We start from the raw sequence: 14,217 nt of genomic DNA, 5'->3' as shown, positions 1-14,217 counted from the left end.
TCACTAAATTTAAATGGCAAGATTCTGTTTCTAGAACAAATTCTTTGTTGTTTGCACAAAAACTTTGTCAAAACTCAGATTTTGAATCCAAACTTGTGTGCGAGAGTAACTATATTGTGACAAGGGCTTCAGTAGCCCCCCTGATGTGGTGCATGGCTTCCTGCAAAAGGTTTGGTAACTGTTTACTAACAAAGTGTTTGAGTGTGAATTTTGTGAAACCTAATGTTGTCAAAACTATGTGGCAGAAAGCTTAATTGCGCACTTTTGTTCTGCAAATGTTACAGCGTTTATGAATAATGAGTTTTTGAAAACCGTTTTCATGCTTTCCCTCCAAAGTCTGCATGAAACATTGCATACTCCAATGGAGTATGTCTTGTTTAATGTACAGCTAGTAAATGCTATGGGTGTGCCAGCTAATAAGATGGTGAAGGGTTTTCTGTTGTGGTTTATGTTCACCTATGTGTCCCCACTTCACTGTACTACATTTCAGGAATGGTTTATTTAATTGTTGTCTGACCTCGCCTATAAATAAACAAACATGGTGAAATCATCATTTATAGGGGGAAAAGGATAACAATTGCAATTTATGGTGTTGCTGTTAACGTGAAATTATAAAGCCTGTTTTGACCATCTTACAGCACACTTCTACTTACTTTAATATGAGTAATGTTTAGAAATAAAAAAAATTAGTTTAAACTTGTGAAAACTTTTCCCAAATGATTTAACATCTTATCATGTTTGATAAGAACTCTACTAAGTGTTCTAGCATTGAGGATTTTATTCTTGATGTCTTAGTTGTTGGCATCCCTGTGATTACACTGATTTGTGAGTTTGTCTGAATAAACCAGAAAACAAACTGAAGACAAAATTTAGGAATGGTTTAGTATTATGCAACCAGGCTGAACTGCTGTGTTGAAAACACTGGAGTACAGCTTGGTATGGTATAAACATGTTGTATTAACTGTCATTATAACTGAAGACAAGACTTGGAAAACTAGGATATGAGAATATGCTAAAACCATCAAAGATAGAAAAAAGCGTGGGAAGTGATAGACTATAAAGAGATGTCCAGAATCCAAATGTGGATTATGGGAATAGGTGTACACACGAGTTGATAATGTACAACCTGCCAAAAAACACCAGTGTGTTTGCTTTAATGAAGTGAGCTGAGGTGAGACTTCACTCAAAGACAAAATTGGGTAAAAACAATACAACCAATACAAAAACACAAACTCCTGTGGTATTTATGCTAACATAAGTTAAAAGCACTAATAACATTTTATATCTGCAAGAACCTTGTCTCATTCTTGCTTACCATAAGCAAGCAAACGCACCAGTGTTTTTTCTTGGGTTGTATTTTTTCAGTGTATGAACAAGCCCAATGGATGGATTTGTTCACTAGATTTTTACATTAAGGAAAACAGGTGTAATCAGATCTCAAGAATCAGAGTGTGATATGTCATATTAACCTTTGTCTCTATAATACATATTATAGTCGTACGCCACCGATGAAATCACCCAAATCTATGACAAGTGTGCTGCAGACATTGAACAGTATATCCATGCTACAGTGGCCACACCAAATAGTCCTCATATACAAGCAATGCACAGTCTCCTGGAAGCTGTTCTGCTGGCCAGAAACTCACGGGAAATTGTGACAGCATTAGCTCTTCTACAAAAAGTAAGTCTCGTCAACATTTGTGAAAAGTAAGAGTAAAAAAAGTAGTAAAATTACTGATGTTTTAAAGAGACGGAATCATAAGTAATATTATAAATGTAGCCACTGGTCCATATAAGAAGTTAGATTACATCGTTAGATTCAACATTGTGGGTACTCATGTTTACCAGAAGCTAAACCAGTGATTACAGGACTGTAATACTGAAGTTGTGTGTTTTTTGGCACTTGATTTATTTTAGCTGAATTCACACTAAAAGTTTTTCTGCATAAATAAGTCCCACAAACATACTTTACAAGTTGTCATATTTCTATATTTAGGTGTTGTGATAGATTTCAAGAATAGTTTCACTGAATATGACGTACTGTACGAGTTATTTACAGATGGTCTTCTCCTTTAATTGATAGAAAACTACTTTACTCATGGCTAGTGTATTTCAGAAGTGTTAAAGGCCAAAGTGTCAATCCCAGGTTCTTGCATTAATGTGATGTTGTCAGTATAGCCATAAGGATTACATAGGATTATTCTGTTCTGTACCAACTTTTTCTGTAGTTTTGTAAGACAACTGTTTTTCACGCCTAGATTTTAATCCTAATCTGAAATGGGTCTTTAAATTGGTTCAGAGCAAATGACTGTCATATAAACCTTGATTTGATTTCCAGAAGTTATAAATTTTTGCACCCGGTGTATTTATTTCAGGCTGTAGAAGGATTACTAGAAGGCTTGACTCAACAGATAACAACAGACCCTGAATTGACCATCAGGTTCCGTGACTGCCATCTACTGGTATTGAAAGCTTTACAGGACCACAGAGCATATGGACCACAGTGGACCAATAAACAAGTCACAAGGTGAGATTTCGCTCCTCTAACTTTGAATTGAATGGCTGGGAAGTTTCATTTCTCAGTACTCTGAAGGAGAAGAAAATAAGTGAGAAAGGTTTAGAATATCTTTGAGAAGTCAACTCTTTAACTGTGTTATTTGGGAAGATACTTGAAGGAAATAGGTGTATTGATAATAATTATGTTGGGAGTGACACACAGTCCTTTTGGAACAGCAAGTTAGACGATTATGATGTCTGAAACTTGTCACTGACAACAAAACACTTTGTATGATCCTAGTTCTTAGAGATGGATCATCACAATTCTTCGAAGTTATTATCCCAAAGTAAATTTGTTCACAATCAACCAGATTTTTGCTACCATATCATGAACAATACATTTTCCAATGTATTAGGAATTACAGGTTTATGACCGTGACAATTTTTGTATGTGTTCTCAGGGTGTTATGTGAAACCAGGACAGACAGCAAGTTCAACTTAGAAGCTGTTGATTGCTTGATACGTAATCACCTAGTGAATTTACAGGCCTATGATATGCACCTAGCACAGGTAAGAAGTGTATTCTGGAATTTAAAAAAAAATGTTATTGTTGGCAAAAACTGCAATGCATAAATACTTGGATATTGAAAGAATGAATTTTCCTAAATATGCAATAGGCACCCCAACTCCAGTGTAAATGAAATTAATGCAGTAAGGTGATGTTTTCTGACCACCTTAGGTGGCATTCCTGATTCGTCCAGTTATCATTCCCTTCCGACTGGTTTGGTATAACTCTGTCCTGTTCTAGCCTGCAGTATTTCGCCAATTTAACATTTGCTGTTTGTATCAGACAGACATGAGTAACCCTTTTTAATGTAGTAGACATATGTAAGAACTGTTCAATGTAAACGTGAAGTAGTCCAACATTTTAACAGTTGTGACTAGGTCAGTGAATATGTGCATTTTTTCCATGCCCATATACACAAGAACCAGTGATTTAGATATTCTGTTCTGGTTGATATGTTTTTGACAGTCTCTGGAAAATGGTCTGAATTACCTGGCAGTGGCCTTCGCAATGCAGCTTGTCAAGTATTATCTGATAGATGAGAAGATGAGTAATGTGTGCAATGAAGCTGATCTATTTAATACCTTACAGACATTAATCAGGATTGCATCCCATTCTGCCAATCCACCAGATGGGTAAGTACACTTCTTTCAACAGCTCAAGATTTGCATGTGCCACTGATGTCTATGTACATATTTAAGTATAATATGCCTACTTTGCATATGTAGTTCGCTCTTTAAAATCTGGGCAGGTGTAAGTTAATTAAGAATCTTGTATTTAGTGCTGTTTACTACACATTTCAGCATCAGTAGCCTTCACTTCTTCAATTTACCTCTTTCAACACCTACTGATTCTATGTCCGGTAATACAGGTTTGTGTAAACATGTAGTATGTTGTATATACGAAATGTACATTTTGCGCATGGTTGGTAGGATATCTTCAGGAAGTGTCCTGAATTAGGCTATTTCAGGATGTGTTATGAATATTAAGCTTTCTAGCATCTATTGCAAATGAGTGATTTGTAATGCAAGGATTTGTACTGAACATGAATGGAATACACAATAATAGGTGACACAAAGTAGATGTTTCTGACAAAGGAGGGAAAGTGTGGGTAAACTTATATTCTGAAATTATACCAAATTTTTTTTTCTATTACGGTAGTCTATTTCACATTTCTGTGCCAGTTGTTGTTACTGTATCTATACTGTAGATATATTTCCCTAATGTTGTTCTTTGCTCAGCCAAGGTAAACACAAATGACCTAAGGGGCCTTGTCACTTCAAGTCAAAGATGAGCAGTGGTGAAACTCTTAGGGCATGAGTATTTTCCAGCTGACAAGAAAAATGTTAGGAATAATATGATTATACCTGCTCTAGCATAATTTATGAAAAATCAGGAGAGTATGGCAACTTTGAATGTTTTGATTCATATTTTGAGTACTGCAGAATGAATGAAGTAGGTGTATGTTGTTGTTGTGGCGTTCAATGAGCAGGATATAAATCCCATATTTCTTGTTTGAAGCCCATTCAACTTGGTTGTGCTTGGTATAATAACAGAGATATCGTTTCTATTACCTCACTACAGACTGACACAGTTGGTTGATCTAATACGTCAGAATCATGACACTGCATTCTTAGACAAAGCACCAGGAGGTCCAACATCCATGATGCATTCAGGAATATCACAGGCACGAGAGTTTGATGATCCACCCGGTCTGAGAGAAAAGACTGAATTCCTGCTAAGAGAGTGGGTCAACATGTACCATTCCCCAGCTGCAGGCAGAGATAGTACCAAAGCATTCTCAGCATTTGTGGGACAAGTAAGTGTGCTGTGTTGATGTAGTTTATACTCTATTTATTTCCAGATCCCAGAAAAATCAAAGTATATTGATGTTTCCCAATAAGATGTAGTGATAGACTTTCAAATTGTGTGTGCGTATTAACATTCAAAATGAAAATGTAAGACGAAAAGAGTTAAGATATTTCAATTTCAAAAGACTGTTTTGTTCCAATAAGGAACATGTTAAAAAAATCGTGCCACCTAATTGAAAAGCTATAGTCTTTTTGGTTTAGTAGTAAGCTTTCTGTAGTAGTATGATTAATCATCTTTCTTCCAACTTTTTCCTCAGTTGTGTACATACAAATACTACCCTAGGGAGAAAGAAGATTAATGTGTTATACAAAATGAATGTAATTTTTATCTTTGAATGTTACAGATGCACCAACAGGGGATCCTAAAGACAGATGATCTGATCACAAGGTTCTTCCGTTTGTGCACTGAGATGTGTGTTGAGCTGTGTTACAGGGCGCTAGCAGAGCAGTCGGCCCATAATCCTACCCTAATCCGTGCCAAATGTTTCCACACTTTAGATGCATTCGTCAGGTTGATAGCATTACTAGTCAAACATTCTGGTGATGCTACCAACACTGTTACCAAGATCAACCTGCTTAATAAGGTCAGTACATTTCATAAACAACACCTTAATACAGGGTATGCCTTGATTTTTGAAAGTAAGGATTGCTTGAGTGCAACTGTTACCAAACTGCTTTAAATCTTCTTAGGTTTGCCAATGGTGCTGTCCAAATAGTATAAATTCATAATATCATTATGTACACTTCAGAACTCTCATCTTGACTTAAAGATAAATGGCTATGCCAGGATTAGAGCTCATGTTCTTTTCTTGGTATCAAACCATCAATTTTTGATGTTTTATTGGTCTCTGATCCTGAAAAATTCTAAGGAGAACACTGCCGTGCCAGTTGAAATGTAAATGAAATATCTTTTGTTATTTAACCCCCATCTGGACAGGATGAAAACTTGACATACAAATGTTACCTACCTCCTACTGGACAGGATGAAAACTTGACACATCCACTGAATATATTCTGTGGCTAACGTTACCGTTTTCTGATCCAGTCAGTCCAAAGATATCTGAACTCTCTATATCATGTATTGTAATGTTGAGTTTAATACAAACACACATTTTTGGGGATATCAGGTTCTTGGTATTGTGGCTGGTGTGCTCCTTCAAGATCATGAAACCAGACATACAGAATTCCAACAACTGCCTTATCATCGCATTTTTATCATGCTGCTTCTTGAACTCAACGCACCTGAACACGTCCTGGAAAGTATTAATTACCAAGTACTAACTGCATTTTGGTAAGTTATTAATGTCATTATATTCATGTAATCATCAAATTATCCTTACAGTCCAGATATGGGTTTGGTAGGCTGTGGTTGTTTGCCGAAAGGGCTCGATTTTGGCCTGTAGCTGTACTCCCAAAGTCCTTTAAACTCATATCGACGATGGAAAGGTTTTATCATGTACCCTATGTAGTGAATTGAAATTACTTAAACACTTGTATGTATAAATTCATATCGAATGTTATTTCATGTGCAAAAACGTAAAGGTAGAGAAAAAGAGAGAAAAAGTCAAAACCAAAGCACTGGGTGAGGAGACATCTATGAATGTGCCAATAGTCATATTTGGGGAAAAATGTGCAAGGGCTTGATATGGAAAATTATTGTACAAATATGTTTGTTGAAAACTATATTTGTTGTAAATGATGGTCTAGTACCTACTATTCATACTGTTACAGTAAATACACTATTTAACATAAATTGAAAAACTGCTGGCAGTCATTTTCTCAAACAGATGTTGAGAGCTGTGAGTGGGCTGTCTTAGTCGTAAAATATAGAAAAATTGCTATTAGATCTAAAACTGGGTAAAATTACCAGGAAAGCATGGTATAATTCAGTAACAGACTTTGAAATCAAGTAAATAATTGAAAGAAATATTATGGGGTTAAAGTAAAGAGTGGGTGTTGGTGTAATGAAAAAGAAGAGCATAGGTGCATAACCAATCTGGATAAGATGAAACTTTGACACATCCACTGAATATATTCTGTGGCTAACGTTACCGTTTTCTGATCCAGATATCTATAAAAAAAATAATTAATACTTGTTCCATACATCCGTGACTAACATTTTTAGATACCTAGAACAATGACTAATACCGTGTAATGTATATCTGTGTCTTAGTGGGTTTTTTCAAATAGTACTTTAACCCTTTTGCTGAAATGGTCCTTATATCATAAAAATGCTGTCAAACAAATTTTGTTTATCTGGTCAAAAACACCATTTGTCTTGGTTTACAGAGCATAGACTATTAAATATTCATAAGCAGGTCATAAATGCATTTTTATGCACTCTGGAAAAAAGTAGATCCTTTAGTCTTGTTTAAAGGTATTGTAATACTTCAGTGAGAGAGATAATTCCATGATATAGTTGGGTTTTTGTTTGTTGAAAGTGATTCAAAGTGACCTTTTCTATATTATGTTTGATTTCAGTAATGCTTTCCATGTGCTGCGACCCAGCAAAGCACCAGGCTTTGCATATTCCTGGTTAGAACTGATATCGCATAGGATATTTATAGCCAGGATGCTAGCAATACTCCCACAACAAAAGGTAAATATTGTCAAAACTTCACATATGGAGTCCAAGCACTCAAGTGAAACGTTTGCATGATTTGCCACCATTGTTTACAGCATCCATATCAACTGCTTTAATCATTAGCTTGGTAGGGAGTGTCTAAATGTTATCAATCTGTGAATAACGTTATCAGTAAAAAAGCATTATAGTCAATGACTAGGGTATAAACATAGATGCTATAACTATTGTCTAGTTCTCATAGAGAGGTAAATATATTTGTGGTTCAAGATTGTGACAGCTGTCATCACACACACACACACACACACACACACTGTAATGGTTTCAGCAACAAATTAGTCAAAATTGCAATCATCTTTTACCTATTTGGTATAACTTGTAGATCTAGTGATAGTAATATAAGAAACTTATACATTGGAAAAGGAACCTGCATCTATCATTATCAACAAACGTTGTTCTAATTATTTAAAGTTCCAGTGTTATGAACCTGTTTACTAGTGACATTAAATGCATTATGAAATGAACTTATTTGATTGCTAACTTTACAGGGATGGCCAATGTATGCCCAGCTGCTGATTGATCTGTTCAAGTTCCTGGCACCATTCCTTAGGAATGCAGAACTGGCAAAACATACAACATTACTGTACAAAGTGAGTACTTGATTATATGAAATAGACCAAAAGACAAATTCAACTGACTATGTTTCCTTTGTGACATTCATGATTCAAACACATTATATGATCGAGACATATAAAATATATAACTTGGTATTTTTGACAGCAGTAGAAAATAGGTTTCTGGAGAAATTTTTTGTTCAATCAGATCTTGCAGTGCCCTATGTAAATACTAGGTATATTTTTTTATTGCGTGAAAACTTGAACAGTTTGTGACTACTTTATCAAGACTACTTGTGGGTGGCTGCTTTAACAAGGCTATCAAAACCATTTTGAAAATTGGGAAAAAATTTATTTTCAAATATCAAACTTAAATATTGACATTTCTCTTTGCAGGGAACATTACGGGTGCTGTTAGTGTTACTTCATGACTTCCCAGAATTCTTATGTGACTATCACTATGGATTCTGTGATGTTATCCCACCCAACTGTATTCAGATGCGGAATCTGATTCTTAGTGCTTTCCCAAGGAATATGAGACTTCCTGATCCGTTCACACCTAACCTCAAGGTGGATATGCTAAGTGAAATAGCACATCCACCCCGTATACTTACAAACTTTGCTGCGATGATACAGCCGACATCATTCAAGAAGGTAAGTTGTCACTTCACATTAGCTCTCAATGTTGCCATTGACATAAGTTCTTGATATTATGGGCTTCATAATCGTAATCAAGTAAGTGATAGAGGACGATATAGTGTATGTATGAATATCATAGTCTTGCTTGGTTGGTTGCAAAATTTACATGTAGCTGATGTGTTACGTTCGACCATCTACTAGCCTTTAGCCTACAAGGAAAAACACATTTTGATACTACCCCTGGTAGACACTAATGTAGATGATTCATTTATCAGTATATTTCAAGTAGAAGTATTGTAGACCAGTAAAATAACTTACTGTATGTTACAACCAAAATGAACGTAAAAATGATAAACATGCAAATGTTACCTACCCTCTACTGGACAGGATGAAAACTTGACACATTCACTGAATATATTCTGTGGCTAACGTTACCGTTTTCTGATCCAGATAACTGTCAGAATTAAAGATATTTACTATTCATTCAAACAACTTTTGTGAACTGAAAAACTGTTTTTAATACTCATATTATAAAAGAGCAACATTATGCAGTGTATCATGAAACAGTTTGGAAGTAAAGTTTACCAAACATTTTCAAAGGGAAGTAATCACCCACCTTTTTCACTTCACATAATGTATTACCAATGTATGACTTCTTGTGCAAAGCTTACAAATTGTTTATGAATTTTACACTTCTCTTCCAGGATCTTGATTCCTATCTTAAAACCAGGTCACCTGTTACCTTTTTATCTGAACTCAGAAGTCACTTACAAGTATCACATGAACCGGGTGTACGGTACAATATAGCACTCATGAATGCGTTAGTATTGTACGTAGGCTCACAAGCAATAGCGTACATCCACAGTAAAGGTAGCACACCCTCTATGAGTACAATCACACACTCCTCACATATGGATATATTCCAGAATCTAGCAGTGGATCTAGACACAGAAGGTATGTTGAATTGTGAATCTTCTACATCATGATCACATAACTCTATTGGTAACTTGTAAACTTAACCAGACGAGATAAGGGATATAAAAGGCCCTCTAACTTTGTGGGGGTTATTGTCACACTTGAATGCATGCAGTGAACAACACAGCAATTCCTCTGAAAATCCATGACAAAAATGAGCAGCTAGTGATTTTGGTAATAAATTTGGTATGTGTGTACGCGTGAATGTCTTGGGAATGCGTGTTTTGTTTAACAGAAAGTTGACATTTAATGATTTATACATGATATACACAGTTTTGGACAAAACATGAACTTGAGCTTATTACTTATACTGAAAAGCCGTTACTATTTATTACTCTTTAATTATTCAAGATTAGGACGTCTTGGTGCTAACAACAATCACATGAGTGGCCTGCTCCGCCTTTAAAGGGGCACAAGCTGAAGTTGTACATTATTTGGCGAAAGTTTAGCTGCATTTTGAAAAAGTACTCGCAGAATTCTACTTACTAAAGCATGCTTTACCATCACTTGCAATTGACTGAACTCAAAACATGAAGATTCCATAGGATCATTTTTATCGTCCAGGACCAACTTTTTCTATAGCTCTGCCAGAGAACCATCGTCACACCCAAGATTTAAACCTAAATTGATTTGTTTCAGGTCGGTACTTATTCCTCAATGCAATAGCCAATCAGTTACGATATCCCAACAGCCATACCCACTACTTCAGCTGCACTTTACTCTACTTGTTTGCTGAAACCAACACAGAAGCCATTCAAGAGCAAATTACCAGGTTTGTCATACAAACTTAAAGAGTCCTTGTGTTTCTGAATCAGTAGATTTCAAAATACCACTCAACATCTCTGTTTGATACAACCATGCAGAAATCAGTAAGAAGCTTCACATGCTACACTTGAATAGCAAGATCACAATTTATCTCTACATCTTGTCTGAAAGAAATAAACCATTTACACCAACATACAACAAGACGCAGAGACACAGGTGCCAATGTTCGGACATTTCATTTAAACAAAATTTTGCAAGAAACTATTCATGCAGTCTTGCTATCTTAAAGTATAGCATGTGTAGTTTCTTATTAGTTGCTGTGTGATTGTATCAAACAGAGCCTGCTGAACGGCATTTTGAAATCCGCTGTACATCGATTTAAGTAACAATGAACTGTAAAACACATACAAATTATTGAAACATTTTAAGTGGTTAACAGTGTATGCTGATTTTCAAAACCAGTGTCAAAGTATTGAACGTCAATAAATGTGCTATGGTGTCAATGAAGGATGCAGGTGGTCATGTTTTGTGAGGCTAGTGATGGAGCAATTGAGCATTTCTGCACCTGTTTCGTGATTTTTCAGTGTATTTACAAAAGATGGTATCAAGAAGGTAAAACCTACATGAGGTGTTCCCAAGGTATTTTACCAGTTTCAGACCAAAATTATTTTTTAATATGGAAATCTATGTAAAATTTACAAAATTTCTGTTTCTGTCTGTTATCCGGTAAATGTTAACAAAAGACATTTGTTTTGTAATGCAAATACATTTGCATTTTGTGGTAATAACAATGACTTTTTGTGTTTCAAATTGCAGGGTACTGTTAGAAAGGTTGATAGTTAATAGGCCGCATCCATGGGGACTACTGATAACATTCATTGAACTCATCAAAAACCCAAGCTTTAAATTCTGGAACCACGAGTTTGTCCATTGTGCACCTGAAATTGAAAAGTAAGTACTGTTGGTAGAAAATCAGTCAGGTAACTGGAAATGGTGTTGGTTGGCAAGTGAGCAACCAGTATGAAATGAGAATGATAGTTATATGATGTGGTAGGTAATTGATATGTATGATTACTGTAAAACGTGATGAGATGGACTCAGACAGACAGACAGACCAAGTGAGATAGGAACAGAGAGACACGCACACATGCATTGATAGATAGACACTTACACACAGAGACAGACTAAGATGATGATTTACATCAGATGTGATTTGGACAGAAGGTGCGTAGTCTCTTAAAAAATTAGATTTCAATAAGGTAACTTTACTATTACTGTCAGATATGTGATTCTGGTCTATAGTTGTTGTAAAAGAAATTCCAAGATTGTGCACAATTTAACGTTTTCTAGTATATTTAGATACTTGTAATGAATGAAGTTTGTGATGTTGGTCCCCAGTCATCTCACTGTGATATATATTTTATCAAATTTGTCATCAGTTTGTTGCATCATAGCTAAAGTCATCAATTTGTCTTGGCAGCAGAAGATGTTCAGATATCAACACATTATAACGTCACATAAAAAGTATTTTTCATTGTGTATACTACTAACCCCTAACAACAAACTTATTATTAATAAGCTTAAAAGGGTAAATAAATGTGGAACTCACTCATCCTGTATTGTCGACCCCCACAGGTTATTTGAGTCGGTTGCTCGAAGCTGTATGCAACAAAAACAGGGCCAGGCGATTCCCAGAGAGACAGCTGAAGCACCAGCATCATAGGAACCCATATTTGGAAGATAACAACAACAAAGAACGAAACTATCAAACAATCATCACTTGATTTTTATGTTGTGTTTTTAATTACGGATTTAGTTTGTTTTGGGGAGGGGGACGTCAACATTTACAGATCGGACACTAGGAAATTATGATACCAAATGAACCATGATTGGTAACTGACAGTAAACAATGTCTGGTTTGTGAAAGTCTGTGTTAGGAGTGACAACACTGACTGCATTCGATGGCCAATTCCAATGCAGTCGGACAAGAAAAACTGGAACAATTGTTAAAAATAAACGGGACAATTTTTTTTTGGTTCTTGTACTGTCCAGTAGAATAAAAACTAGTATACATGTATATTTGTTGCTTGGTAGATTTGATATTCTTGTTACAATATGTTTTGTTTCTTCATATTGGAAAACACAATAAATTGTCTTATGCATCTTGAAGGTGGAAGTGTGCAGTTTTTTGTTGTGTACCTATGCAGAAAAGGAGATGATAACATTATCGGATTAACCCCTTCAATACTGAAAACATTCCCGCCAAAATTGTTTGGACAAAATTCTTGTTTTATGAAAGTTTTTGGCATATATTAACTTCATTTTAGACTGGAATTAAAGACATGTTACTTCCTAATAAAGTAATATTATTATAATTATGAAAATATTCATATAAATTGGGTCCCCATGTTATTTAAAACTCGTCTCTAGTCATGAAAGGGTTAAAAATGATGCCCTCGTGATTACCACAGGGATAAGCAACTTGCAAACACACCATGTGAGTGAATATGTGGAGAAAATAAAAGATTAGGATGTCAAATGTCACCACACAGAGATGTAGTAGTAGGCAGTATTATACCTCAAAAGCTCTCATTGGTCAAAATAGGATCACAACCTTTAAATAGCCTATTGCCTGCAAGGTTATATTACCATGCATGCAGAGACTAATGACCGAAACTATCGCCAGCTGATGTGCATTCATCATGTAAATTCAAGAGGTTTCCTCGGTTTTTTTTTTACATTTGATTGTATCGCAGCAAATAGCTTACATACAAATGAACATATACGTTTGATCCTAGGCGAATATTATATTATTAAAGTCAAAGGCAATCTATAAGAGGTTCTTTCATCCATCAGTGTGAAATATGCGTTCATCAAAAATTAGTTTGATGTAATGTAGATGTCAACTGTAAGAAATAAGTGTTTCCCCCACGAATTTAGGGTGGGGATGTGTGTTTGACATAAATCTTTATATTGGAGTGCAGCTTTTACAATAAAGTCCTGTTCTTCATCCCAGTGTATTATATTATATCTTTCTAAAAGAATTATCAGTGGATATATGTTCTTTTCATTGCTGAAAATTCAAGTGATTTTGGTGGTTGCCTCAATATCTTTTACATGGTGTGTGTGTGTGTGTGTATATATATATATATATATATGTGTGTGTGTATATATATATATATATGTGTGTGTGTTTGATCGTGTGATTATGAAGGGGAAGAGTTTTGGTACCTTCAAGCCAGTTTACATGTAATTGTCCACCACTGATACAACATTCTGATCACAGACATCTCAAAATGGCGGCTCCAATGGTTGCATTTGTTACTATCATTACACTGTAATAGTCCATCATTGGTTCAAAAACGTTCTCATCACACGCTTCTCTACATGATGGCTGCAATAGTTGTATTTGTTACTAGAATCACACTGCACTGTAATAGTCCACGACTGGTACAAGGATGTGTTCTGATCACATGCATCTCTAAATGACGGCTGCAATGGTTGTATTTGTTACGATCATACTGTGTTAGTTCATCACTGATTCCACGATGTTGTGATCACAGACATCTCTAAAGGACGGCTGCAACGGTTGTATTTGTTATTATCATCACACTGTCATAGTTCACCATTGGTACAATGATGTTGTGTGATACAGACATTTAAATGACTGTTTGTTTGTTTTCGTAATCTTAACCATTAAACTAAGTCTGA

The 14,217-nt window shown here is 35.5% G+C and overlaps 1 protein-coding gene across 5 annotated transcripts in view; it reads left to right on the top strand.

Moving 5' to 3' along the window:
- LOC144437763 (CCR4-NOT transcription complex subunit 1-like) overlaps nucleotides 1-12,675 on the top strand; it is a 44,325-nt gene extending 31,650 nt beyond the window's left edge. For all 5 annotated transcript variants that reach the window (XM_078126780.1, XM_078126783.1, XM_078126784.1 and 2 more), the window contains exons 33-46: nucleotides 1,496-1,681; nucleotides 2,376-2,527; nucleotides 2,958-3,066; nucleotides 3,530-3,696; nucleotides 4,646-4,880; nucleotides 5,277-5,516; nucleotides 6,060-6,223; nucleotides 7,414-7,531; nucleotides 8,062-8,163; nucleotides 8,524-8,781; nucleotides 9,471-9,720; nucleotides 10,381-10,513; nucleotides 11,323-11,457; nucleotides 12,142-12,675. In XM_078126780.1, the coding sequence (XP_077982906.1) occupies nucleotides 1,496-1,681; nucleotides 2,376-2,527; nucleotides 2,958-3,066; nucleotides 3,530-3,696; nucleotides 4,646-4,880; nucleotides 5,277-5,516; nucleotides 6,060-6,223; nucleotides 7,414-7,531; nucleotides 8,062-8,163; nucleotides 8,524-8,781; nucleotides 9,471-9,720; nucleotides 10,381-10,513; nucleotides 11,323-11,457; nucleotides 12,142-12,229 (2,337 nt within the window). In that variant the 3' untranslated portion in view covers nucleotides 12,230-12,675. The remainder of the gene's footprint in view (nucleotides 1-1,495; nucleotides 1,682-2,375; nucleotides 2,528-2,957; nucleotides 3,067-3,529; nucleotides 3,697-4,645; nucleotides 4,881-5,276; nucleotides 5,517-6,059; nucleotides 6,224-7,413; nucleotides 7,532-8,061; nucleotides 8,164-8,523; nucleotides 8,782-9,470; nucleotides 9,721-10,380; nucleotides 10,514-11,322; nucleotides 11,458-12,141) is intronic.
- The last annotated feature ends 1,542 nt before the right edge of the window (nucleotides 12,676-14,217 follow it).

This window comes from Glandiceps talaboti, chromosome 7 (assembly GCF_964340395.1).
Source record: "Glandiceps talaboti chromosome 7, keGlaTala1.1, whole genome shotgun sequence".
NCBI classification, from domain to species: domain Eukaryota; kingdom Metazoa; phylum Hemichordata; class Enteropneusta; family Spengelidae; genus Glandiceps; species Glandiceps talaboti.
The sequence above is the reverse complement of the archived record's forward strand: the minus strand, read 5'-3'. Positions and strand labels throughout refer to the sequence as shown.